General features: G+C 42.6%; 1 protein-coding gene across 2 annotated transcripts; it reads left to right on the top strand.

The window, feature by feature from the left end:
- The first annotated feature begins 257 nt into the window (after positions 1-257).
- On the top strand, positions 258-8,025 carry MRPL46 (mitochondrial ribosomal protein L46). Of its 2 annotated transcripts, none has more exons than XM_005560428.5 (4): positions 258-497; positions 1,870-2,056; positions 2,780-2,953; positions 7,640-8,025. In XM_005560428.5, exons 1-4 carry the CDS (start codon positions 270-272, stop codon positions 7,888-7,890), a joined length of 840 nt encoding a protein of 279 aa, XP_005560485.3. In that variant the 5' UTR covers positions 258-269; the 3' UTR covers positions 7,891-8,025. The 2 variants fall into 2 exon arrangements, with proteins under 2 accessions (XP_005560485.3, XP_073852774.1); XM_073996673.1 differs by having other exon boundaries at positions 258-1,581.
- Positions 8,026-27,509: the final 19,484 nt, after the last annotated feature.

Here is a 27,509-nt window from a genome sequence, read left to right as displayed (position 1 = left end):
TGTCTGTCGGGGAGGGGACAGAAGGGAAAGTCATCATACTCTTCATCAGGTCCACTCAATGTTTTTATTTCCATTTAAATGCTCAATAAGACTTTCATTGTGGTTCACTAGGGGATTCTTTACCGTTTTTAATGTTCTGAGATGTGGGCTCACCCCTCCATATGGGAATGGTTTGTTCTAGCAGTTCCGGGACTGAGCTCGCCCCTAGTTTGCCGCTCCCGCTGCTGAGGGCTCCCTGGGAGCCGCGGTGCATTGTGGGAGATCGAAAGATGGCGGCGCCCGTAAGGCGGACGCTGTTAGGGGTGGTGGGGAGCTGGCGGCGGTTAGAGAGGCTCTGGGCCGGTAGTCTAAGCTTTCGCAGCCTGGCTCTTGCAGCCGCACCCTCAAGGAACGGATCCCCATGGCGCCTGTTGGGCGCGTTGTGCCTGCAGCGGCCCCCTCTAGTCTCCAAGCCGTTGACCCCATTGCAGGAAGAGATGGCGTCTCTACTGCAGCAGGTGGGACTGAGATGCAGGGTTCAGAGTGACGTTTATTCTGCGTGACTGAGCGAGTAATTTCACCTCTCTGAACTTAAGTATACGGTACTTATCCGCAGAATAGTACCTATCTTACTGACTTGATTTGGTACATAGATGTTCAACAAAAAGTGGTTTCTTTTCATTGGCCGTCTTTATTGTCACCTTAGGCAACTCTTTGGAGAGTTACTTCTTGTTCATGCAACACAGTAGGGATCCCGTGGTGAACAAGAATCGGTCTCTGTCACTAGAAGTTTACAAGTCTGGAGGGAGAAAGTGTTTGTGATTGTGATGAATGTTAAGAAGGAAATACAAGAGGCGGTGGGCACATCTGTAAGATGCCTATGATAAACCTGCTCTGTTTTACCTTATGGGGCTATCTGTGTGAGGGGCAAGTGAGGAAGCATGGGCAAAAACAGTATAGTGGCTGTGAGGGTGTGAAGTCGCTACAGAAAGGGATTGAAGGGTGATATGTTTCCTCAGAATCCGAGATGTTTTTGTCTTGGTCTGTTGAGAACGATAAACTTCTCTTCTGTGCTTTTTGCTTGATTTATTCATTTATTTGCTCGCTTGACAAATATTCGTTACTCACCCTACAGATATTCAGTGTGCCCATACTATGCATCAGAGAGTATGTTAAGTGATAGAGATGCTGTAATGAGTAAGGCAGAAGTAGCTCTGGTTCTCACAGTACTTCAGTCCAGTTGAGTGAGAGGATCAGTCAGTAAGCAAATAGTCATACAACGAAATGCAGACCCTGATAAGTGTTGTTAAGGAAAACACAGGGCACTATAAGAGTGTTTAACAAATACATCACATTTTGATTTTATGGTGAGTGTCAAGGAATGTTTCAGGCTTTCTGAATACAGGTTTTTCTCTATATGAGAAATATCTCTCTGAGACAGTCCTATTTAAATTGAAGTCAGAAGGATGAGTAGGACTCTCCCAGAAGAAAGAATGTGAGGAAAAACATTCTAGGAAGAAGGAACAGCCTCTTGAAGGTCCCTGAACAGGAAAGTCCTTGGTGGGTGAGATTCTGATCAAAGACTGACATGACTGGATTGTGGTAAGTGAGCAGGCATTGCCCAACCCAGCTCTCTGTTTTTGTAGCAGTCTTCACCCCCAGTGATATTCTAACATTTTTGGCAAATTTAACTCAAGCCCAAAGTTCAGAGGACCTTTTTTTCCCCCTCTGTTTCCTTTCTGCATGGTGTTTTGATTGTATATCTGGTTATGTTGGGTGATAAACTTCTCAGCCTGCCAAGTGTGGCATATCTCTATTTTATTCTTCCTGGTTTTTTTTCTTTTAGTTTTGCCAGATTAAGGTAGTTTTTTGCCCTTTTAATTTTCCCAGATTGAGATAGAGAGAAGCGTGTATTCAGACCATGAGCTTCGTGCTCTGGATGAAAACCAGCGATTGGCAAAGAAGAAAGCCGACCTTTATGATGAACAAGATGAACAGGATATATTGCTGGTGCAAGATTTGGAAGACATGTGGGAGCAGACATTTCTACAGTTCAAACTTGGAGCTCGCATAACAGGTTGTGATCTTTTTAGGCCAGCAAGAAGGAAGGGAAAAGGGGTATTTGGGTTCCCAAATAAAAGACAGTTGCTTGGCCCCTGCTTTGTGTTTTAAGTAACAAATAATTTCATATTCTCTTCTCTGTTGCTCACATCTACCATAATGTGACTTTAAAAGTCTGTCTTATTTTCGAGTGAGAGGTAAGGGTATTGGAATAGACTTTTCTCTCAGTTAAACTTTGTGAATGTTATCTGTGTTTAACTCCAAGTTTGAGACTGAGAATGGGGCAATTGAAGCCTTTTTCCACTAATTCCTGTGTTTTATGTGAAATCCCTCTTAAAGCGGGAGATTGAGTTCTGTTTTCCTTGTTTCACAGGTGAAGACTGAAGAACAGAGAGAGTAGGGGCTAGATAAGTCAGTAATAGTATAAAAACCAATGAAGTAGTTGTGTTTGAATTAGTATGATCATTGTTTCTTTTTTGAAGACTCAAAATATGGTTTGCTATTCAAAGAAGTTTACCTCTTGATTTCTTACCTTTTAGTTTCCTCAGGATTGTGAGACTCTTCCCTGGAAGAGGTCAGAGTGGAGGTCAGAGCTAGAGAGATGGGTCAGAGGTGTAATTTGGTTCTAAGCTCTTTGAGGGCAAGGATTGTGGATCTTAAAGGAAGATTGTAAAACTCCAGGCTTCTTGGTTCTGGCAGATCACAGTCTTCTTACCTCCTCTGACCCCGTTTGCTGTAGAAGCTGATGAAAAGAATGACCGAACATCCCTGAACCGGAAGCTAGACAGGAACCTTGTCCTGTTAGTCAGAGAGAAGCTTGGAGACCAGGATGTTTGGATACTGCCCCAGGCAGAGTGGCAGCCTGGGGAGACCCTTCGAGGAACAGCTGAACGAACCCTGGCAACTCTCTCAGGTGGGTTTTCTGCCTTCCTCTAAATTCCGCAAAATTCACTTCAGACTCAGCCAGAGGATTTACAGGCTGACTGGGGAATTGGATTAAGGGTGGGGGTGGGAAGGTTAATGGAAATTTTGAAGTTTATAAAAATTTCAGGCAGAAAAACCCAGGTAAGGATTTTTTTTTTTTTTTTTTTTTTTTTTTTTTTTTTTTTAAGACCAGGTGAGAATCCTTTGTTCCACTGAGATTTTAAAATTTAGTACATTCAAAATTGATATTTCTACCATTTTCTCAGCTTGCTTGTCTTGTCTTTGCAGCACTGCTTATTGGCATCACTGCTTGTCTGTTCACTCAATTTGAAACCTCAGAATTATCCTTGACCTCATTCCTACATCCATAAGTCCTTGAGTCCCTCGTGATCTGTTCTAAATAGTCCTCTCTTTGTTCTAACAGCTTTAGCTGTGACCCTCTTCACTTCTCACTAGACTAGGGTTTCCCATCTTTGGCATTATTGGTGTTTGGGGTTGGATAAGTGTGGGGAGCTATTCTTTGCGTTACAGGATGTTTAGCAGTATCTCTGGCCTCTACATACTAGATGCCAGTAGCACTACCTCATCCCCTGACCCCACCCCCAGTGCAACAACCAAAATATCTCTAGACATGGCCAGATATTACCCGGGAGTAAATTACAGTGGTTGAGAAGCACTATACTGAGCGATTGAATTAGAAGCCAAGTAAGTTTAACCTTGGTTTTGTGGAATGCCCTTCAATTCTGCCAAAATGAGCTTTCTGAAACACAAATCCCTTGTCACTTCTCTGCATAGAATTCTTAAAAGGTTTCCCATAAAAATTCTAAGTGTCAAGCATGGCCTGCAAATCTTATTTGCCCTGATCCCAGTCTCATCAGTCTTCTGTCTTGCTGTTCGTTAATGTAAAATTCAAGTTCGAACTTAACAAACCTTTTGCATTCCTTGAATAATATGGTCTTTCATGTGTCTCTGCTTTGGGGCCTGCTGGTCCCTTATGAAATACTTTACTCCTTCCTGGCCTGACTGCTCAGTTTTTAAAACAGCTTTTACATTATATGTTATGTGGTGAAACTTTTCCCGAGCCTTCAGGAAGACAGAGCTACTCCTCTCTAAGCTCCCATAGCACTGGTGTGTGTCCTTATTCCATTTATGCAACAGACATATAGGGTCTCAGTGATGAACGGTACACTACCCTACTCCCTAGGAGCTTGTGTTCTAGTGGAGAATACATTCTTTCACTTATGCCATTGCACTGTAATTGTTTACTAACACATTTTTCTCCCTAGTCAGAATTTTGACTTCCTTGAACATATGGGCAGTATCTGTTCCTCGCTCTGATCGTAGCTTTCAGCAAAGTACCTGGCACATAGGCATTTGTTGAATGTTGACTAAATGGATTTTGTGGTGCACAGCCACTTTACCTGCCCTCCCATCAGCACAAGTACCTGCTAATGAAATGTCAGCAGCCAGTGTGTGTTCCCTTGACTCCCAAGGGGCCTGTGTGGCCTGCAGGAGAGACATCAAGACACAATGGAATATGGTAGGAGAAGAGGTTGCTGCTTTCTCAGTCTCCTCAGCCATCACGTAGGAGTCAGCAGCTGAGTTTCTTGTGAGGATCATTGTGTTTAGGTGCTCAGCCTCTCTTACCGTGGAACATTCACAACTGATCCTTGCTCAGCGCCCCCTTCTGTTTGCAATGTGGAAAGGGGTTCCACCTGAGCACTATGCTTTCCTTTAAACATTGCCATTGTAATAAATAAATGTAAAAGAAATATATCAAATATATTAAAAGACGTATTTATGTTTAATAGATGCATATAAAATGGTGTATTGACTTATTACACATTTACTAATCTGACAATATAAAATGGCAAAGAAAAGCTCTAGCACTTTGGGAGCATATACTGTATATTGAAAAAGTGAAAGTGCACTCCTTTCCTCCCCATTGGCTCCACACTTCCAGTATTTCTGCGAGATGGAATTTCTAGAGGTAGAATTAATGGTTCAAAGGTGTGCACACTTCAGTTTTTGGTAAGTGCAGCCCAGTTGCCCTCCAGAATGTATATAACAATTGATGTTTTCCAGGAGTGGTGCCTGAGAGTGCCTCTTTGTGTAAACCTCACCAACGTATGAAATAGTCGCTTTTAAAATTTTGCTCATCTAGTGAGTCAAAATGTTCTCTTTAAGATTAGCATTTTCCTGTTTGCTAGTGAGATTCACTATCTTTTCATATGTTTATTGGTTGTTTGTACTTTTGTGAACTGCCTATTTAGATCATTTGCTCATCTTTGTAATAAGCTGTTTTTTTCTTTTTAGTTTGTTTATGTTTTTAATCCATCTCTTCCAGATTATAGAAAAGTAACATGCATTTATGGAATTAAGTTTAGAAAATTCAGGGAAGTGTAAAGAAATATGCCAGTACAATTCCACCACTCACAGATACCCACTGCTAACATTTTTTATTTTATGTGAGCTCACACTATCTATAAATTTTTCATCTAATGCTAGTAGTGTTTTTTTTTTACTTTTTAATATGAGAAAAGCAATTCACGTATGTGGTAAAAAAATTACCAGTGTCTAGTAAATGTAGTGTAAGATGTAATTTTCCTTCTTCAGAGGCAACCTCTATTAATAGTGTTTTTCTGTATCTCTTCAGAAATTCTCTGTGCGTATACAAATGCATAAATGTTTTGTTTTCTTTCTTTCCATATAACGGGAGCATGTATGTACACTGTTATGTGCCTTCCTTTTTTCTCATATACACTTTTAAACATCTTTTCAGATCAGCCTATTAAGACCTATCTGAAGCTTTTTTAACACCGGCATACTATTTTATAATATGTATGTACTGCAGTTTGTTTAGCCAGTCTGTTTTTACAAACAAAGCTGCAGTGAATATCCTTGTACACTCATCTTTGCTCATATGGGCAAATTAGTATATCTGGTAGGATAAAAGTCTAGAAGTGGAGTTGCTAGGTCAAAGGACATGTGCAATTAAATTGACACCTCTCGCCAATTAATAGCAGTTATACTAATTTATAACCCCTCCAAAATATGTGTGAAAGTACAAGTTTTTTCCTTATCCTTCACAAGCAGTGTACAGCTCAGTTTTTGAACTTTCTACTAATAATGATATATACTGTTGTTTATTTCTTTAAATTATTAATAAGATTCAACACCTTTTAATGTATTTATGGGCCAGTGATATTTATTTTCATGTGAGCTTACTATTCATGTGCTTGGTTCATTTTTCTTTTTAATTTGTTGGTTTTTTTCCTCATTGATTTTTTTTCTTTTAGAGATGGAATCTTGCTGTGTTGCCCAGGCTGGCCTTAAACTCCTATTCTCAAGCAGTACTCCTACCTCAGCTTTCTGAGTATCTGCATTGATTTTTAAGTGCTTCTTATACCTTAAGATATTCCTTTGTTGAATGTGTTGAAAATATTTTTCCTAGTTTGTCATTTTATCTTTGACTTTTTTTGTGCTTTGTTTTTCCTTGCAGAAAGATTTAATTTTTATGTAGACAAATATAAATCTTTTGTTTTTTGGGCTTAAAAATTTTGTTTCTTTCTTAGAAAGGCCTTGCCCTCTCAAATAATATGTTAAGGTTTAAGAAAGCATCCTACATTTTCTTCTAATGCTCATATGTTTTTATTGTAGTTAGAAAATATGCCCAGCACTTTGGGAGGCCGAGGCAGGTGGATCACTTGAGGCCACAAGTTCAAGACCAGCCTGACCAACATGGCAAAACCCCGTCCGTACTAAAAATACACACAAAAAAATTAGCTGAGCGTGGTGGCACATGCCTGTAATCCCAGCTACTCAGGAGGCTAAGGCATGAGAATCCTTTGAACCCAGGAGGCAGAGGTTGTAGTGAGCCAAGATTGCACCACTGCACTCCAGCCTGAGTGACAAAGCAAGACTCTGTCTCAGAAAAAAAAAAATACAGAAAAGATTGGAAAATATTAAATGTCCATGAAATAACCATCCAGAATGAACAAATTTTTTATGAAAAGTGAAAATGTCTATGTTAAATCTTTGATCTATATGGTATCAATTTTAATGTGAGGACTGAGCATGGGATCCAGCTTGGTTTTTCCTGTCTGGCTAGTCAGTTCTTCAGATGCCATTTAGTAATTAGTCCATCATTTCCCCATCCTTTGAAATGCTGGGGTTATTAACCCTTAGTTATAGATTACAGATATTTTCTACTCATCCATTTTTGTCTTTAAGTTTGTTTATGACTTTTTTCACCTGGTAGGAGTTAAAACTGGGGTCCTTTTTAATGCTTTCCATGTGACACCCTTTTTAAAGGTGGATGAACTTTGTTTTACAGACCAAATGTCCTGGTCCTTCACCAATAGACAGTGGCTGGGCTGAACGTAGGAACTAGGTGCTCTGACTCCCAGGTGTGATTGTAACTGCATCGCTGACTTTCAGTCTAAAAACAGTAGCTTGGCACATGGGAATGAACCCATTGAATCTGGCTCCATGGGCCAGGAAGCATTTGGATTGAGAGGGGAGGAGGCTTTTTTCAGGAATGGCTCTAGTCCTATTCCTAGGGATTGATTTTACCTCAGGGCCAGATCTTGCAGAGACCCCCTATAATTTTGGGAGCCAGAGTAAACAGATGTTTGTATCCTTACCGGTGATTTTTCTTTTCCTCCTTCTTCAGAAAACAACATGGAAGCCAAGTTCCTAGGAAATGCACCTTGTGGGCACTACAAATTCAAGTTCCCCCAGGCAGTGCAGACAGAGAGTAACCTCGGGGCCAAGGTGTTCTTCTTCAAAGCACTGCTATTAACTGGAGACTTTTCCCAGGCCGGGAATAAGGGCCATCATGTGTGGGTCACTAAGGACGAGCTTGGTGACTATTTGAAACCAAAATACCTGGCCCAAGTTAGGAGGTTTCTTTCGGACCTCTGATGGGCTGAGCTGCCTGTGGACGGTGCTCAGACAAGTCTGGGATTAGAGCCTCAAGAACATTGTGTGATTGCCTCACATTTGCAGGTAATATCAAGCAGCAAACTAAATTCTGAGAAATAAATGAGTCTATTACTGTGTTTGTCTCAGCTGATTTGCCCTTTGATGGTCCAGTGAAGAGAGCTGTGTCTTTCCATTTTTTTCCCCAAGGTGATAATTGAATACTGGATTATATTACAGTGCCTCACTGACTTACTGGGCCCAGGAAGAAAGAACAGAAGGAAATGAATTGACTTCCCAGAAGCCTTGAGTTCTGTGAAAGCTTCTCTAAGCCCTTGGGAAAAAACTAGTTCTATGTAGTTTCTTAGCCATTTCCAGTTTGTTTTTCCTTCCCTCTGTGCTTGATATGAAGGTGTTTTAATCTAGCCTGGGAAATAATCCTTCCTTCTTTCCCTCCTTTCCTAAAAACATTTTATTTTAAAAAGAATTTAGTCATGTCTTACCTTTTTGGAAACAGTCATGTAAAATGTGCAAGGTTAGTTTATCTCCGTTCTACAGATGGAGAAATCATGGCCAGGCTGTGACTTAGCCCAGAGTCATACTGCATGTGCCTGTTGGTGCTAGAGGAGAACGCTGACCCCCTGCCCCTCGCCTCTTTGGGGCTCTTGGCTCTTCAGTGTGTTGCTTGGGTCCTCACTGGTCCCCAGTGCCTGGCACATACAAGGCACTCAGTAAACATTTGTTAAGTGAGTGGAGGAGCATGGGGACCTCAGGCATACCTTTGTCTGCCCAGAATAGTGGTTTTAGTCTGCAGTCCTGGATTCCCATGAGATGCTTCCTGGTTTCCTCTCAGATGGCCTGGGTTAAACGGGCTGTGAGCATGTGAAATGGGATTTCTCTGCATCAGCTGCAGCCTTATGTTCTTGCCCAGGGTCAGGGAAATTGCTTTCTGTGATCAAAATTGAGGGGCCTAGTTCTGATATTCCTCTGCCAATCTTTTTCCTCCTGCATGTGCTGTCTCCCCCACATGACTGAGGGGAGATGTGCCCTGGCATAGGCGCTAGTGGTGAGCTGCAGTGGCACCTTTGGAGTGAAGCCTGGGTGCAGCCACAGGGCCAGGATGCACATTCTGGGTTTTGCAGTGACGTGTGTGTGAAACGTATTGCATATTCTTAGGGCCACGGGCACCTCTGACCTAGAAGGGAAGGAATCACCAAAGTGAAGTGGTGACTATTTTCATGACCATGCCATGTGTGTCTGTAACAACATTGTTTTTTTTGGTGGGAAGTAGCATATATGCAATTGGGAAATGGTGTCAGGATGACCCACAATTATGTTAGATTTTCTGCCGAACATTAATATTTTTAAATGATCGGGGACAAAATTGAATAGCTTAAGAAAAAAGCTGAAAATTTTCTAGAAGCACCTTCCTTTATTGCAAGTAGGGACTGGTTTAGTAGCTTCTAGAAGCACTGCTAGCCTTTGCATGATGTTCAGCTCTCAGGGGAAACTGTGAGTGGAATGGAAGAAGCTGTGAAGACACCTCACCCACCTTGTTTTAAAAAATTGATGAAGAAGGCCCTGTCCTGGATCACAGTTTTAATTTTGATGGAATGCATCTCTGCTAAGATTACATCTCAAAGGACCTACATCTCAGGAAGCAGTATAAGCCCCAGGATTTAAGGCTGCTAGGGACTGGTGTACAGGTGGTGGGGGTACTGCATCTGCATCATCATTAGGCTTCATTCTCTTTTGTTATTGCTCTGGTTACAGAATTCCATAGGTTTTGAGTGGTCTTCCCCAACCCCCTTTGCTGTTATTTTTGGAGTGTGATATTGCAGAATGCAAGATTTTTAGCATTATAGTATAAATAACTATATTTGCCGAGTGCCAGCTTGAATCTTCTACCGGCTGCCAAACATGACCAAAAAATTGTTTCTAGTGTATCCTTTGGGGGAAGATTGCCAGAGAACAAAATAAGAGGCGATGTTCTCAGTGTGGGAGGAGAGCGTAATGTGTGTGGTGCTGTGGGGATTAGGAGTTCCAGTTTGAAGTGTGTTTGTACAACCTAAGAGGAGAAATGCCACTGTGTGTGTGTGTGTGTGTGTGTGTGTGTGTGTGTGTGTGTGTGTGTGTAACATGTACAACAGACCACCCAGTTCACTGTAAGGATCCTTTGGTTGTTAAGGTTTAGCCTCCACCTCTTGGTCCTTGTTTTCCCAAATGATTTCCAGTCTCCTGGTTTTCACCTTTGCTGGTTCTACAGAGAAAATACTGCCCTGCTTACAAACTTGTTTTCATGGTAACTTATTTTTAAGGGTTACTTCCTGCTGGGCCCGTTCCATGCCTTGTATGTCCTTCTACACTTAACACTTTATAGGATAATTAGTTGTTAATCTGGCTCCTGTAAAGGTTGAATATCCCTTATCTGAAATGCTTGGGAGCAGAAGTGTTTCAGGTTTCAAGTTTTTTTGGATTTTGGGATATTTGCATTGGTACATAATGAGGTATCTTGGGAATGGGACCCAAATCTAAACATGAAATTCATATGTTTTATATGCATCTTATACACACAGGCTGAAGATAATTTTATACAATATTTTAAATAATTTTGTGCATGAAACCAGATTTGTGTTAAGTACTTGATGTGTGGAGTTTTCCACCTGTGGTGTCTTTGAGGCCCTCAAAAAGTTTTGGAGTTTGGAGCATTTTGGATTTTGGGGTTAGGAATGTTCATCTGTACCTGTTGGACTTCAGAAACTGTGTACTAATTAGCTCCTTTCCCCATGAGCACTGGACTTGGGGTCAGAAAACCTGGATTTGAATTTTTATGACCTCAGTTAAGTTACTGCTACTGTTGATGACAGTGTAGTGACTCCTGAGTGCCAAGAGCCGCGTGAGCACCCTTACAACCTATGTTGTTATTTAAACCAGCAGGGCAGGCATCTTTATCCCTACTTTATACATGAGAAATAAACTCAAGTTAGTTAGCTTACTTAGAGTTACTTCCTAGTAAGAAGTGTGGCCAGAATGCAAACCTACACCTGTATACAAAGGTAGTTCTTTTTTTTTTTTTCCGAGATGGAGTCTCGCTCTGTTGCCCAGGCTGGAGTGCAGTGGCCGGATGGATCCCAGCTCACTGCAAGCTCCGCCTCCTGGGTTTACGCCATTCTCCCGCCTCAGCCTCCCGAGTAGCTGGGACTACAGGCGCCCGCCACCTCGCCCGGCTAGTTTTTTGTATTTTTTAGTAGAGACGGGATTTCACCGGGTTAGCCAGGATGGTCTCAATCTCCTGACCTCGTGATCCGCCGGTCTCGGCCTCCCAAAGTGCTGGGATTACAGGCTTGAGCCACAGCGCCTGGCCCAAAGGTAGTTCTTAACCTTACCTTTCTCCATCTATAAAATGAAGATGATACTACTCAGGTAATGTGGTAAGTTATGTGAGAGTACTTAGCACCATGTGTGGCTTGTTATAAACACTCAGTAAATGTTTCCCTCATTCCAACATACTTAGGCTCCTGAATTCTCCTTCATTTAGCTGTAACATCTTTAGCTTTTACAACTCCCATTCTCACCTTTTCTAGGTTATACATTGTGGCAACCAAGCATTTCTGACCTATTTGGAAAGGGATGTGAGTAATTTGGACATTAATGGATTCCATCAGCTGATCTCAAAATGGGTGTGTGGCAGGTCAGTCCCATAGCCAGCCGCAGCCAGCTGGTTGGGCATGTTAGCTCTGTCCCACCCTGGGCCAGGAAATCCAGAGCCACTGTTAGGCACAGGCTTATGGGCACTAAAAACAATGGATTTGCTGACCCGTTCTATTACCCCAACGGGAAAAGGAGTGCAGCTGAAAGGTCAGCAGCGCAATTATTGAAAGCTCACAGATCGCTAAGCTTCAAACACACATAGCAAGATAAAGCCTGTTTGCCTGAAATCTCAGGGTAGCCTCAGCCTCTGCCCTTCTCCGCTTTATTTTCTAGAAGCCCATAGAGCCTGTCACTTTAGGCTATCAGTCACCTTTCACCTGCCTTGGCATTTCGGTGCTTAAAACAGGGAGTGAAGGAGGAAAGTGTTCTCTCTGTGGCCAGAATAGGTGCTGTTAAAGGTTCAGGGATAGGTCCAGATAGTTGAATCACTGCTGTAGCTGAGGGGCTGGGGCTGGGAGGTCCCCTGCAAGTCAGGAGGTAGGCACTGCCAGGGAGGGTCTTACTAGCCTAGAGCAAGGCATAGGTGCACATGTGCACACATACATCCCAGCCACCCTAACCTAAGCCACTCTGAAGTGGGCCTGAGAAGCTGGCCCCAGGTTTTATTCAGAGGCTTTGGCAGTACAAACAGAGCAGTGATTGCCCAAGTGTCAGATAGCAGGCCCCAGATAGCTGCTAAGTGGCTAAGGTGGGTAGGGGAGAGACTCCCAGGTTCTCCTTTGGCCCAGTAGGGTAAAACTTTCCTAATAGAGTCAGATGAGGGCACTGAGGCTAGGGCCTTTGGGGATGACAGGGCTAATAGACAAAGTTGAGAACACCCTGGGTCTAAGGGGTTTGGGACACACCTCCAGGTCAGAAAGCCTTGGGGTAGATCAGGCTGAGAAAAGGAGAGAGAGGATATCCCCAGACCGAGAAACCAGATGGGGGCCCAGAGTAGAAGGCGGGGCTTTATGACAGCTGGAGTAGGCTCATACACATGAGCACCACAAGGTGGCAGGGTTTGCCTGGCATCTGCTCTTCCGGAAGTAGGCTGTCTCTGGAAACCTTCACAGCGCCTGGCCTTAGGCTGCTGCCCTTGGAGAAGCTTCTTATCTCAGGCTGAGCAGAGTCCCCGGAGCTGGCTTGCAGCCAACCAGGATAGATGTGGGGCACTCATGGCCATCCACCTCCATGCATCAGCTCCAGGGAGTGCCACAGATAGATGCTGTGCCCTTGGAAGGGGAGGGGACCCAGACTGCCATGTGTTAGGACCACTTCATGTAGCCTTGTGCTAGGCCTGCATGTCCACAACATAATCTGACTCACCTAAGAATTATGCTGGTCCTGTGTGGCATTTTTAGATCCGCAGACAAACTTGGAGAGGGGAGGAGATCCTGTGAAGATCTCAGTCTATGCTTGGCAGAGCCAGGATTTGAACCCAGAGCTATGTGATTCTAAAGCCACCCATTGTCCCATGTTGCCTGGACCCTGCCTTTGGATCATGGAATTCCTGAACTGGTCATGGAGGAGCAATCTACTGCAGGCTCATGGACCCCTTGGAAAGCCTGAACTGGGGTGATTTGTGAGAACATGAAGAGGATTGATGTGGAGAACAGTGAGGCTGAAGGGATTGAAATTATTTGAACTTGGAGAAGAGAATGATGAGAGTCATGGTTTTTGAGTGTATATATGACTTACACAGAGGATGTCGATTAGTCATCTTGGTCTGAATTAGAGGAAGTAAGCAAGCTTTAAAATGCAACAGTAGGAATTTTGAGAAGTTACACATGGGAAGAATTCCTTGACATTTAGGATTATTAAATATTAAACTGAATTTTTTTTGAAGATGCTAATTCTTAGTACAAAAATCAACAGTTAAAGCTCAATTTGGGAAAGCCAATTGGTAACAGTCGGTGAGAATCTCCATGAGTATTAAAAATAAAGAACAAATGTCATTAAAAATAAGTTTAGTTCTAAATAGTCCAATAGATTAGTCTTTTTCAGTTTGTCAATCACCTCACCACATTTTCTACAAGATAGTAAATCTTGATGACAAGGAAAAATCTCAGAGAGAATTCTTGAAACATCCCGGTTAACCCTTCAACAAATATTTGTGGAGGAGGTTGCTTTACAGCCAAGTAGTCGGAATAAAATGGAGATCAAAATACTCTTGGCCAACATCTTCAGTTTAGTGCTGAGGGTGGGGGTGGAACCACACCTGTCAACAAGCCAAAGGGAGCTGCGCTGTGCACCAACCCTGTGAGGGCCTCAGAGCAGGCCTCAGAAGAGAGGGGAGGGAGTCAGGGAATAGAGGAGAGTAGGAATCGCGTGCACAAAGCCCAGAGAGGCCTAGAAGAAGCTCTGTGGGGCTGGAGTGCAGTGCACATGGGAATTACTTTACAGTGTTTTAAGTTCTTAACTGTCTAAGACAGCTCACGAGTAGTTTTGTCTGAAGGCAAGAGAATGAGTTCCATGATGTCTTATGCAGAATCACATCTTACCTGAGGGGTGGATTCTAAAGTCACTGTATAGGTCACAAATCATCTATGACTAAAGTTACCATGGAATTATCCTTTAGAAATGTAACATATTGGTGACTGGCCAGGCCTCTCCGGCAATCCAACATGGCCAGTGTTTCTTGTAGAGGTGGAACCAATCATGATTTATTTGGATGAGCACAAGATTAACCAGTTGGCTTGTGTTTAGGGGCTGTGATGTAGAAAATACTAAGATTCCTATCCCTGTCCCTGAAGGGCAGTTGACTGCAGGTCTGTGCCCCATCCCTCAGAGGGTTGAATGGAGTGGTTTGGGAGAATATGAAAAGGATTCTGAAGTACACCAAATACGAGATGTTCGCACAAAGACAGACATTCAAAGTCCTAGATGGAGTCTCCTCATCCATCCCAGGCTAACTCCAGAGCAGGAGCCCATGAAAGAAAATAGTGGATGAAAATGCCTCCACTGTTTATAGTGTTATTTGTCTCACCTTTAAAATTCTTGCTGTAATAGTTTGAATTTATAAAAATCAAATGTGTATATGATGGAATTCTGTAGACTCCACAGTATTCCTTTGGTTCCTAGTAGTTTGTGTAGCACCTTGCACACTGCCATCCACAACAGCTAATTATCCAGCAATGAAGCTTGTATTTTAACGCATGCGTGCAAGGGAAGCTTAGCCTCAAGGGTGGACAAATTCCTTTTTTTTTTTTTTTTTTAAAGGAGAGAGATTTGGGTTTTGGAGAAGTTGTTAAGCCAGCAATGGGAATGATGAATGATTAAGTGATTAAGTTGGGTCATTCTAGCCTCAGCGAATAAGAATATGTGATTATGAGTAATGATTGTAGACTTTTTGTTGGGCACATAGATGGACTATGAAACCAGACCCCAAAATTTTGCTGGGCCATGGCTGCATCAATACAGTAAGAATTTAACTTTTTAAGGTGGCTACTTTGAAACTCATTTGGATGAAGAAGTCTGTTTATTAGGGGTAAGTTTAGTATGTATTTCTGTCCCCAACAAAGACAAATGGCCACATTTCCTTCCATGGATATAGGGAACATTTCTGTGCACTCTATTCTTCTGTTCTTCCATCCCTATGTCTTTTCACCAGACTCTCTCTCTCGCTCTCTCTCTCACACACACACACACACACACACTCTCTCTCTCTGTCTCACACACACACTCCCTGACACACACACACACACACACACACCCCTTGGATGAATATCACATCACACAGCTCTGAACATTCACATCACACACACACCTCCTGAACATTCACAGCGCACACACACACATCCGCCAGGAGCTTTAAATATTCTCATCACACACACACATAGCCTTGAATGTTCACATCACACACAAACACTTGGGTGTTCGTTCCTGTCACACACAGGTATAAAGCTTGTTATCCATCTGATACATACATACCCTTGAACGGTCACACTAAAACACACACATGCACACTCTGAAGACATACCTTTGAGGCTAATACACATGCTTATTCTTGAGCATTCACATCACATGTAGGCTTGAACATGCACCTCACACACTGGGGCATTTGCCTGTTGCTCTCAGATCCATTCCCTAGCCTTTCCCTGCTGTGTTTTGCAGTGCGTATGTCTGTGTGTGCATGTTGGGGAGGGTGCTAACCACTGCAAATTACATTTCTTAAACATTTTTGCCAACTGAATTCCACCTGGATTTGGCCATAAGAGGTACCAACAAGAGACTGAAAGGAGGAGCAGCCAGGTATTTCTCCTCATCTACTCTGGGCCCAGCTCTGCTGGCAGCTGCCTTCATGATTCAAATTTCTGCAGGTAGTCGAGGCTCCTGGGAGCACCACGTCTTCCCCCAGCCCTGGGAATGGCAGTGACTTCTAACTTGCTAATCTCTGGGGTGTCCCACCATCCTCCGTTTTCATTTTTCAGTCTTTCCAACACTTTCGTAACTAGTTCCTTATATTAAACTCCCTCTTCTGAACTACCTGGCATGGCTGAGTTTTTCCTAATTGGACCCTGACTGATGCTCAGCCAGCGCCCACAGCTCACCTTATAATTTTCTCAACTCTGACCTACAGCCTTTCCTCTGACTGTGATCAGATTGTTATTGGACCAAATCCTGGTACAGAGTTTTCAGTATTTGTTGAATGAATGAGTACAGTGGCAACCCCCGCCCACCCACCACCAGTCCCCACTGTTCCAGGATTTTTCTAGATAGAGTTTGTTGCATCCCTGAGTCCATGAACTGAGTGGCTCCAGGACATCTTCATCCCTCTCCAGATGGATTACAAATGACAACAGTGATGACACTGGCCGTCTTGGGCAGAGCCCATTTGGAGAGTGGAGGGTGAACCCTCAGCTGAGTCAGGCCCTTGTGGAGACTTCAAGGGGCATCAGGCATAAGCAGATTTTGCAATAGTAGACCAGATGTGGTTTCAGAAGCAAGGGGACTATCACTGCCTGGGATAAACAGGAAAGAATGAGGTCATCTCTCTCCCCAAAAGATTAGGTGCATGTATGGTCTGAGGATTGGTCCTCAAATCTAAATTTCTAACTTTGAAACTGACTTGGGCAAGCTGCTCTCTGCCTCAGCATTCATGCTTATAGAATTATGAGGTGCTATTACAGATCACTTATCCCTGTTTGCAGAATGCCTAAGGAACTGTTTGATCTTGAACAAGTTATCCACCCCTATGTGGGCCTTGGGTTTTTCACTGACAACATAAGAAAGTTGCATCCACAATCCTGGTAGGGACTGCCATTGGCTGATAGATGTTGGCAATCAGGGTCAGTCCCAGGCAATACCTGTGGTGTCCACAGGGAGGCACCACACACAAATGTATACACGTCCCAGACCATCCAAGTCGAAAGTTGTGCTGCGGGTCCTGAAGCCCAGGTTCCCCCTTCCCTCACACCTCCTGGCATGTGAGTACCACTGAGTGGCCATCTGCCTATTACAAATTGAGTGAAGGCGTTGAAGGCCACTGCAAACATGCTGCTATATTGGGAGGCAGAAGTCACCAACCAAGTCATTAACACATTAGGGTGAGCTAATGGGATTAAGCAGAGTCATGAAGAGGCTGTGGGAATTCAGGAGAGGTAAAATGTGAAAGGGTAGACAGAGCCAGGAAAAAAGGTAGTAACAGCAACATCCTATCGTTTTCCCATGTATTCGGTTTAACGTACTTTTGTTTTGAGTAGACTGAGAGGCTAGATTCTCTCTGTGGTCTGGCATCCTAATTTTTGTGACCCTCAAAAGATGCTAGAAGAAAGCAGGGTTGTATAAACCTCGCTAGGAGTAAGGGTGGTGTGGAGCTGTGGAAGGGATATGCATGGCCCCGCCTCGCTCCTGTGAGTGGCAGAGCTGGGACTTAAACCTAGTCCTCGTGAGCCAGGGGCCAGGCTCATGAAGGGCACTTCTGGGTACTGGAGACAGCCAGTAGGGTGGGGCACCTGCCTCAGGAGGGTCTTGGGTCAGCAGCTCCTGACGTGTGACAGGGAGGCAATCCAGGGCTTGTGCTCACACATGGCTACATGCAAAGCAAGGTGGACTCCTTAAATCACCTGCCTCCACCTTCTTGCTTTACATTTGGGGATAACCAGGCCTAGAGACAGGGAGTCACCTGTCTTAGACCTCACACAGAGTGGAGGCAGAGGCAGGAGACTCCAGGAGTCCTGATTCCCAGCCTGGGCTTTTGCCCACATGCCATGTGGGGTCTGCCTGGCCCCAGCGTTTCAAATCCCTGATGCTTTCTGGGAGCCACTGGGAGCCCAGGGTCTCCTCCCTGTGCTCAAATACCAGGCTTCTGAGGAGCCAGCGCTACCCTGGGGTCAGCATCTCCTTAGCCTCCTGGCAGAGCTGCTTGGCTTTCAGACGCCCTGTCCAGTAGAGCAGGGATTACCCAGCATGCTGGGCCTGCGGAGGCGGAAGAACCAGGCTCTTTGCTTTGCACAGCCCTCCCTGGGATTACAAGATAATGCATATGAAGAGACATTTGCTCATCCAAGTTCACGGATTATGTGGAAATCAAATTGTAGTAATCTCCCTGGCCATCTGGTCTTGATGTCTCTAGCCAGGATCTCCCAGAGGCCTGCTCAGGCCCCCGTGCAGGGTTGGGGCAAGGGCCGGATGTGCTTTTGATACCTGGAGCCAGGCGAGCATTTTCCAAGGGGCCTGGAAGGCTGGGAGGGTTTATACCCCCAGTATCAGGGAGCAGACGGCAGGGCAGGGCCAGGCAGCTAGAGCCAGGAGGCAGAAAACCATCAGTTACCAATAATACTACATGTGGACGGTCCACATGTTAATGAAAATATAACCTTGCATTTTAAAAGGCATCATTAGGCACATTTCTGGGGTGAGGGTGTTGGGAGGGGAATTTTTCTCAAGATTAGGTGCACACATCTCCCATTCTCTTGAAGAAGTGAGGCCTGAGCAATGGAGTGTGTTTGTGAAGCCCTGGGCCTTCCCTGGTTCTGAGAAAAGGGAAACCAGGTTTTCTGTAGCTGGTAATTTGGGCTCTGCATTCATGACCCACTGAAGCTTTTGAAAGGGGAAGAAGAGAAGAAAGGCAGTGCTATGTGGGGTGAAGTATGTGGATTCGGGCTCCAGGGTCCAGTTTGGATTCAGCTCTGCCACTTAGTAGCTGTGTGACTTTGGGCAAGTCAGTTGATCTTTCTGTACCTCAATTCCTCATCAGTGAAATGAGAATACTAATAGGATGTACCTTGTGGGGTTGCTGTAAAGGTTAAATGAGTGTTTATATTTAAAGCCCTTAGAGGATTGCCTGTCACCAGGGTTCCTGAGTGCAGAGACTGTCCTGAGTGTGAGTGGGTGCAGCTGATAATTGAGTCATTACTAGCTGTGTACAGGTAAACAGGCTCTTGGAAGTGTGGGGGTGGGGTGGGGTGTTGTTTTTGTAGCACTTACTTGTCCATCTCTGTGGTGCAAATATTCCCACCATGGCTGATTTTTGAGCCACCATTATGGTGTCACTAAATGCAGAATTCGGAAGAAGTGTGCACAATTGACTCTCAAGAGTTGGGGTGAGCTGATTCCAACAGAGCTCTGGCCCAGCACCCACTGGTGTGATGAGGTTGCATAATCAATGTTGAAAATGTTCATTCTGGCTGGTCAATGCCTTAAGAGTCCTCCTACTACTTTGCTAGTCATGGCTTCTCCCCTAGTGATCTTCCCAGACTTCCTACTGGTCCATTAACTGAGAGAGTTATGAAGAATCTGCTCCATGATTTGGCCAGTATCAGTTCTGATAGGTCAAGGCTGTGCCAGACCAGCAGATAAGTTGTATGAGTATTACAAGTCTGCAGCCCCAAAGGTTCCAGGTCAGGAAGCTGAGTGGCCCTGGCTTGTGGATGTGATGCCTGACATACCGCTGTCAGCTAATCTGTGAGATTCCCTCCCTGTATTGTCACCCAGCCCAGCCACGAGACAAAGGTAAAGCCCTGTAACTGGACTCTAAACTGAGGCAAAAAGGTGTCTACCACTGTTAAAATAGAGTTTGCACATGATTTACTCAAATGATTAAAAAATGTAATCAATATGACCTACTTCACCAGCTTGGAATGCAAATACCATCACGTTTCTTTTAGTTTTTCCAATTAATTGCTTGAGTAGTCTTTATGATTCAGAAGTTCAAGCTCTCTCTTTTAAGGCTTCTGCCCCACTGAATTATCATTGGCTTAGTATAAAGGAAGAACAGTTTCTAAATGTGAGCCAGAAAACAAGAGTCTGATTAGTCCATTAGCTGGCAGTCTGAGTTGGGTGGCTGCCGTGGTACTCTCACTCAGGACTCCCAGCCTGACCAATGTGCCAGGGTGGTTGGACCTGGGCAGTATGGAGCCAGGCAGGGAGTAGAAATGAGTGTGATGGGCTGGGAGTGGGCAATAGAGAGTGGTGGGGTCTGTGTTGAAGTGACATGTACCTTCCTCCAGCCAACTGTGGCCATGTGGGAGTGTGAGCCCTCTGTTGGCTGATTTTCTCATGTTTTCCAAAGAAACCAGATATGTATAGGGTTTTATTTTTGAGGCATAATTTACATACAATAAAGCATACAAATCTTAATGCATCTTTACACAAGTATACATTTTATATGTGTAACCACCATCCGTAATAAAGAGATGGACCATTCCACCACCCACAAAGTTCCTTTGTGTTTCTTTCCCAGTCAACAGTTAGCCCCCTCACACAAAGGTAACCACTGATCTCTTTTTTCTTTTTTTGAGATAGAGTCTCGCTCTGTCACCCAGGCTGGAGTGCAGTGGCGCAATCTCAGCTCACTGCAGCTTCTGCCTGCTGGGTTCAAGCGATTCTCCTGCCTCAGCCTCCCGAGTCACTGGGATTACAGGCATGCACCATGATGAATGGCTATTTTTTGTATTTTTAGTAGAGACAGTGTTTCACCATGTTGGCCAAGCTGGTCTCGAACTCCTGACCTCAAGTGACCCAGCCATCTTGGCCCTCCAAAGTGCTGGGATTACAGGCATGAGCCCCCGTGCCTGGACATGTAACCACAGATTTCTATAGCCATAAATTAGCTTTTTCTGATCTTCAACTTCCTATTAATAAAATCTTACAGTCTGTATTCTTTTGTGTCTGGTTTCCCTTGTGCAGTATACTTTTGAGAGTTTTCCATGTTGCATGTATTCGCAGTTTATTCCCTTTTATTGCTGAGTAATAGCAAATATCACAATTTGTTTACCTATGCTCTTATTGAAGAATATTTGGATTGTTTTCACTTTTGGGCTAGTGGAAATAAAGCTGTTACAAACTGTCATGTATGAGCCTTTTTTGTGGATACATGCACTCACTCCTCTTGGATACATATGTATGACTAGTATTGCTGGGCTATAGGATACGTATATGAAACTTGATTAGAAACTGACAAATTTTCTTTTTTTTTTTGAGACGGAGTCTTGCTCTGTCACCCAGGCTGGAGTGCAGTGGCCAGATCTCAGCTCACTGCAAGCTCCTCCTCCCGGGTTCACGCCATTCTCCTGCCTCAGCCTCCCAAGTAGCTGGGACTGCAGGCGCCCGCCACCTCGCCCGGCTAGTTTTTTGTATTTTTTAGTAGAGATGGGGTTTCACCGTGTTAACCAGGATGGTCTCGATCTCCTGACCTCGTGATCCACCCGTCTCGGCCTCCCAAAGTGCTGGGATTACAGGCTTGAGCCACCGCGCCCGGCCCAAATTTTCATAAAGGTTATATCAGTTTATATTCTCACTAGCAATATATGAGAGTTCTAGTGCTTCTACATCCTCATGAGCACTTTTGGCCATTCTAGTGGGTATGTAGTGGTACCTCACTGTGGTTTTAATTTGCATTTCACTGATGAATACTAAGATTGACCATCTTTCCATATATTTATTGGCCATTCAGTATCTTCTTTTATAAAGTTCCTTTTAAATTCCTTGCCCTTCTTTTTCCTTTTTAATTGAAATGTCTTTTATTCTGTTGTATTTTATATCTATGTATTATAGATATGTTTTATTTGGGTTATGTTTTGCTGATGATTTCTGTTTTAATCCATTGTAGCCAGAGAACATACTCTTTTGAGATTTATGAAGACTTGCTTTATGTCCCAGCATATAGACTATGTTGGTGACTGTTCCATGTGAATTTAACAACAAGTATGCTTTGAAGTTGTTGAATATTGTTTTCTATGAATATCAATTAGGTCAAGGTAGTTGATAGTGTTCAAATCTTCTGCATACTTGTTTTTTGATTACTTGTTCTATTCATTACTGAAGGGCTGTGTTAAAATCCTCAGCCATGGCTGTGGATTTGTTAGGTTCTCCCTTATGTTAGTTTTTGCTTCATGTACTTTGAAGCTCTGTTGTTATGTGCATATGCATTTATGAGTGTTAGGTCTTCCTGATGAATTGATCCTTTTATCATTATAACATGTCCCTGTTGTTTCTGGTAACACTCCTTATCTCGAAGTCTATTTGTCTCTTATATAAATGAATATAGCCACATCAACTTTCTTCTGATTAACATTTATATGGGACATTTTTTCTCAATCCGTTTACTTTCAAACTGTGTCCTTATAGTTCAAGTATGTCTCTTGCAAACAGCATAATTTGAGCTTGTTTCTTTATCCAAACAGAAAACCTCTTTTTTAAAAAATTTAAGTGTCTGGTGTATTCACAGTTAGTATAATTAAGGATATGGTTGGGTTTAAGTTTGCGCTCTTACTGTGTGTCTCATCTCTTTTTATATATTTGTTCCTTGTTTCTGGCCTTCTTTTGAATTAATCAGGCATTTTTTATTATTATACTTTATTCCTTTGTCGGCTTTGAAGCTGCACTTCTGTATGTTATTTTAAATGTATATTATAGAAATTATAATATGCATCTTAACCTTTCACATTTAATAAATCATGTAATTAGTATTAATTACCGTAATACAATTCAACAATTTGTGAATCTGACAAAATATGATTCCTTTTATTTCCTCTCCAACCATTTGTACTATTTTTCATACATTTTACTTCTAGACATGATATTAGCTTAACACTTCAATGTTATTTTTTTGCTTTAAATAGTAGGTATATGTGTATGTATTTGCAATACCCCTTTCCTGTGCTCTTTATTCCTTCCTGAAAGTTTTGGCCTCCATAATGTTCATCAGCCTCAGGAGCTTCCTTCAGTGTTTCTTTTAGTTTAGTCTGCTGGTGGTGATGATTCTCTTCTGTTTTTCTGAAAATGTCTTTATTTTGCTTTATGTTTGAATTATGTTTTCACACTATATAGAATTATAGAGTGACAGTTTTTTCCCTTTTAGGATCTCAACAATATAACTCTATTATTTTCTGAATTCCATTGATTCTGTTGAGAAGTTTGCTATAAATCTGTAAATCTCATGGTTATTCCTCTAGATTTAATGTCTCTTTTTTCTCTGCTTTGAAGATTTTTTTAATCATCTTTAGTTTTTAGTGGTTTAGCTAAAATATGCTTAGATGTATTTATCTGACTTGAGATTCACTGAGCTTCTTGAATCTGTGGGTTGATATGTTTCACAAAATTTAGAAAATTCTGGGTCATTATCCTTTCAAATGTTTATCTTGCTTTAATTATCTTTCTCTTCTTTTTGGACTTCAGTCATGTTTATATTATACCATTTGATTTTTTTCCCCACAGTACTCTGATGGCATGTTCTGGGTTTTTAAGAATTGTTTTTTTCTGTGTGTGCTTCAGATTTGCCATTTTTTTTTATTGGTCTGGTTTTGAGCTTACTGATCCTTGCTTTGTCCAGCTCATTATTAAGTTACTTCTTCATTTCAGATATTTACTTTTTTAGGTCTGAAATTTCCATTTGATTCTTCTTTAAAGTTTCTGCTTCTCTGATGAAATTATCTTTTTACTCATTATATTCATACTTCCCAATAACTTAAAATATTGGTAATTGTTGTTTTAAATTTCTTGCCTGTTAATTTCATTATCTGGGTCATCTGTAGGTATGCTACTACTGACTTTTTCTCTTGATTACAGTTGTAATTCTTTGCATTTATTAGAACTTTGGATCACAAGCTAGACATTATATACAAAAGCAGGGTAGAAACTGAAGTAGGTAATATTTACCTACAGAAAAGTCATGTCTTTTCTTCTTTTAGCAGCAAAAATAATGGTTTCATTGGTTTCAAAAATGTCTTGTGGATGGGATCAGATCCCAAGGGATCTAAATAGTAACTGATTATATGACCCCTCTTTCTCTCCCTCTTTGGTTTCCTGCCTGCCCCCAGATTTCTATTCTGTGGGAGAGCTCTTGCTCTGGTTTCTAGCCCAGGTCCATAAGTTACTGCATACTCAATAGAAGTCCCCTGGGGGAGAACTGGTGGCTAGTGAGTAGCATCTACTTTGAGGGCTCAATCAAACTCCAGTCTGTCATTCTCAGCAATCTTTAATTCAGCAGAGCACTCCAATCTATTGCAGGTGTGTGTCTCTGTCTGCCCATATCCCAAGAATAAAAGCAGCCATAGGTCTCTATTCCATTATGAAAGGGTTCTTTCTCTCTAAGATTTAGTTTATTTAGATTTCTCTGAATCCTCAGCTCTCTGCTGGGTTTACAAAACATGATTTTACAGTTTATCTGATGTTTTCTCAGTGTCATAGTGGGAGTAATTGTCTTTCATGACCTTGTGTATACTAACTAGAAGCCCAGATCACTGTTCTTTTAGTGTAAAATAATCTCATTTTCAAGATAGCAAAAGGAGTCAAATATTTAAGAAATATTATGCAGACCAAAGGAAATGCTTCTGTGGGATAGGCTGCTTTTAGCCCATTGGCCATAAGTTTGTGGCCCTTAGTAAAAAAATAATTTACTATTATTAATAATAATTATAATATTTTTCTTCCTTGAAAAATGATTAGAAGTTTTTGTTAAGATCTGCCTGTATGAAGAGAGCATGCCATGCTTGAGTTTTTCACATCTTTCACAAGTGTTGTGATAGGGGAAAATGTTAAGAATCTGCTGGATAAGTCGGGTGCGAGTCCCAGCTACTTGGAAGGCTGAGGCGGACGGATTGCTTGAGCCCAGTTCAAGGCAGCCTGGGCAACATAGTGGGCTCCATCTCTACAAACAACCAAACAGTCAAGCAAACAAGCAGCTTGTTAAGGCCGTTGGTGCTCATAGTTGACAGCCCTCTAACTACTTAAGTCCAGTTCTTGGATTGTAGCAAGTCTTACCTTGAGTGCAAAAAGAATGGGATCTCCTGGTGGGGAAAAGAGAAAGAACGAACCCTGAGGCTGCCAGGGCTGTGTGTGTGTGTGTGTGTGTGTGTTTGTGTGTATGTGTGTACATGAACTTAAAGAAACTAATCATTCCAGGAGTCTAAATTACCAAGGTCAACGTAGTACATAACCCCAGTGCTCTGGATGTTATGCCAAGTTGCCCTTTCTCCAAGTCCAGTGAGAGCCTGAGGTGTCAATCATGATGTCAGATAACCTAACAGGTAGTAAACAGCTCAAAAAAGTACCTAAAAGGCAGCAAATCAGCAGGACCTGATGGGAAATGAGGTATACATAGTGCAACACACTTGATTTCAACATATCTTACCTGCTATTAATAAAATTGTATTTTCTCATCCATTTTGTTGTGAACAGTTAATCTTATTCTTCTCAAATAAAACCTATAATGAGCCCAATAATCAAACTCTTGAGAGAGTGAATCATTCTCTAGGATTTGAAGTTCTGTCAAAAGATTTCCCCTGGGGCTTGTAGCTGATCACTGAAAAAAACAATAACTCGTTCCTCTGAGTACAGAGGGCAACGTGGGGAGTGAGAGGTGAATAGTATTCCAGTTCACTGGGATGCTTGTCTTGGTTACAGACTTCCTACATTGGGCCAGATCGTGCTCATTATAGCTCGTTGGTGCTGCATATCTGGAACTTCTCTTTGTCCAGTTAGTTGCAGCATTTTCTTTCCTCCAACTCCTAGTCTTTTTTCTCCACCCTCGAGCCTCTGCCCATGTTTAGTGTGTCTGTTTCATGTCAGCTTTAGAGTTTATTTGATTGTTTCTCTAAGGTTGGATAAGCAGTTCCTTTGTGGCTTCTCAGATATCTTACATTTGGTTGGCCATTTTTACCCTTCTTGAAAATTTAAAATCCTCAATTAATTAAATAAATGAACACAACCACATACCTATTTTGATTAAGTGGATTAATGCTCAAAAACAATGCAATTCTTATGAATATTTTTATGCACTGTGTTAAGAGAAAAGAGCGACATGCTTAATGAGGCACTTTGCAGACATTCAAAGGTTAATTTAGAGGATTAAATAAATATTGGGAAATGCACACAGCTCTTATAAACACTTTTATATACAGTTCAAAATAGGTTGACACATATTTAATAGCAATGCTGTAAAAATTCTAAATTCAATTTAAAAATATTAAGTAAACAAATGCTCCAAAATATATCAATTTTTTCAAAGGCAGTAACCGAAAGGACAGGCATGTTTTCAGTGGTTGGAGTAGTTATTTTAAAAATGCAGGCTCAGCGGAACCTTGGAGACACAAACCTTTGGATTTTATGTGTCAATAAATGATGTTCAGAACTCAGCTCAGCCCTGGCCCTGGCCTTAGTAGAGGACTAGAGTGTGTCGGGGGCTGGGGGCCCTGGCAGAGGATCAGTCAGGTTGCCTGGCAGCACAGTGCTCATCTCAGCATTTATTCCTGCCCCTAAGGCTCTGTGTCCCCAGGACACATGATATGGGAACAGGACTATCTCCAGATCCATAGGAAAAGAGACCCTGTTGGCCATCTTAGTGGATGGGAAATCGTTTATTGTGGCTGAATCTCTCTGGGCTAGGGTAGCAGGGACCCAAACCCTGGTGCTGGTGTCCTCTCCTTTCTTGACTGCTTGGTGGCACAGTGGAGAGGAAAGAGCCCATAGTTTAGGTTGAGAAGTCCTGGGTTTGAGACCCTGCTCCAACACTCACCAGCTGGACAAGTCACTTACCAGTTGACAAGCTACTTAGCTTCACTGATCTTCCATCTTCATACCTGTAAAATAAGGCTAATGATGCCTTTCTGATAGGGCTTTGGGAGGATGAAATTAGAAAATGGATACAAAAGTGCTTGGTAAGTTATATAAAATGCTGCATGCAGTGCTCATTGTGATTTTTTCCATTGCAGATATTCAAATCAAGAAGCAGGTACTAAGCACTTACTGTGTACCAGGCAGGCCCTGTATTAGGCATTTCATGGGGCAGAATGATGAACAATGAGAGCACATGGACATAGGGAGGGGAACAACATGCACTGGGGCCTGTCGAGGGGTGGTAAGGGAGAGAAAGGATCAGGAAAAATAGCTAATGCATGCTGGGCTTAATATCTAGGTGATGGGTTGATAGGTGCAGCAAACCACCATGGCACACATTTACCTATGTAACAAACCTGCACATTCTGTACATGTACCCTGGAGCTTAAAAAACAAATCCTCCCCTCCTAGGAGGATAAGATATGTCAGCATGTAGCTGAAATGGAGGTCTTTTCCACCTGAATTGACATCTGCAGTGAAAATGTCCTCTTAGCGATAGTCCCAGTTTAGGATAACCTGCTATGGTGATTGTGGGTTATTTGCTTTCCAAACATCCATTCCTGATTTTCCTGGTAATAGCATCTGAGAATCCACCTCTCTCTCTCTCTCTCTCTCTCTCTCTCTCTCTCTCTGCTCATGTGGTTGAATAGGATCCACCCCTGGCCCATGGGTTATACAGTAAGGTTCAGACTTACAAAACCAGAGCATTCCATTCTCCTGCTGACAGTGATTGGTTCAGGAACTAGCACATAATTCAAGGGAGACCAGTCAGAGCCAATGAAATTCAATTCTAGGTTTTTTGTTTGTTTGAGTGCTAGGAAAGTGGACTCACACTTCCTCATAGGACTTAAACCTGGAGGTATGTGGTGGAGCTG

Source organism: Macaca fascicularis, chromosome 7 (genome assembly GCF_037993035.2).
Source record: "Macaca fascicularis isolate 582-1 chromosome 7, T2T-MFA8v1.1".
NCBI classification, from domain to species: Eukaryota; Metazoa; Chordata; class Mammalia; order Primates; family Cercopithecidae; genus Macaca; species Macaca fascicularis.
Note: the sequence above shows the minus strand (reverse complement) of the source record. Positions and strands in the feature narration are given on the sequence as shown.

Coding starts and splice junctions, on each gene's coding strand:
- MRPL46 (XM_005560428.5), top strand. CDS start 270: ATGGCGGCGCCCGTAAGGCGGACGCTGTTAGGGGTGGTGGGGAGCTGG. Junction 498..1,869: donor TGGCGTCTCTACTGCAGCAG/GTGGGACTGAGA, acceptor TAATTTTCCCAG/ATTGAGATAGAGAGAAGCGT. Junction 2,057..2,779: donor ACTTGGAGCTCGCATAACAG/GTTGTGATCTTT, acceptor CGTTTGCTGTAG/AAGCTGATGAAAAGAATGAC.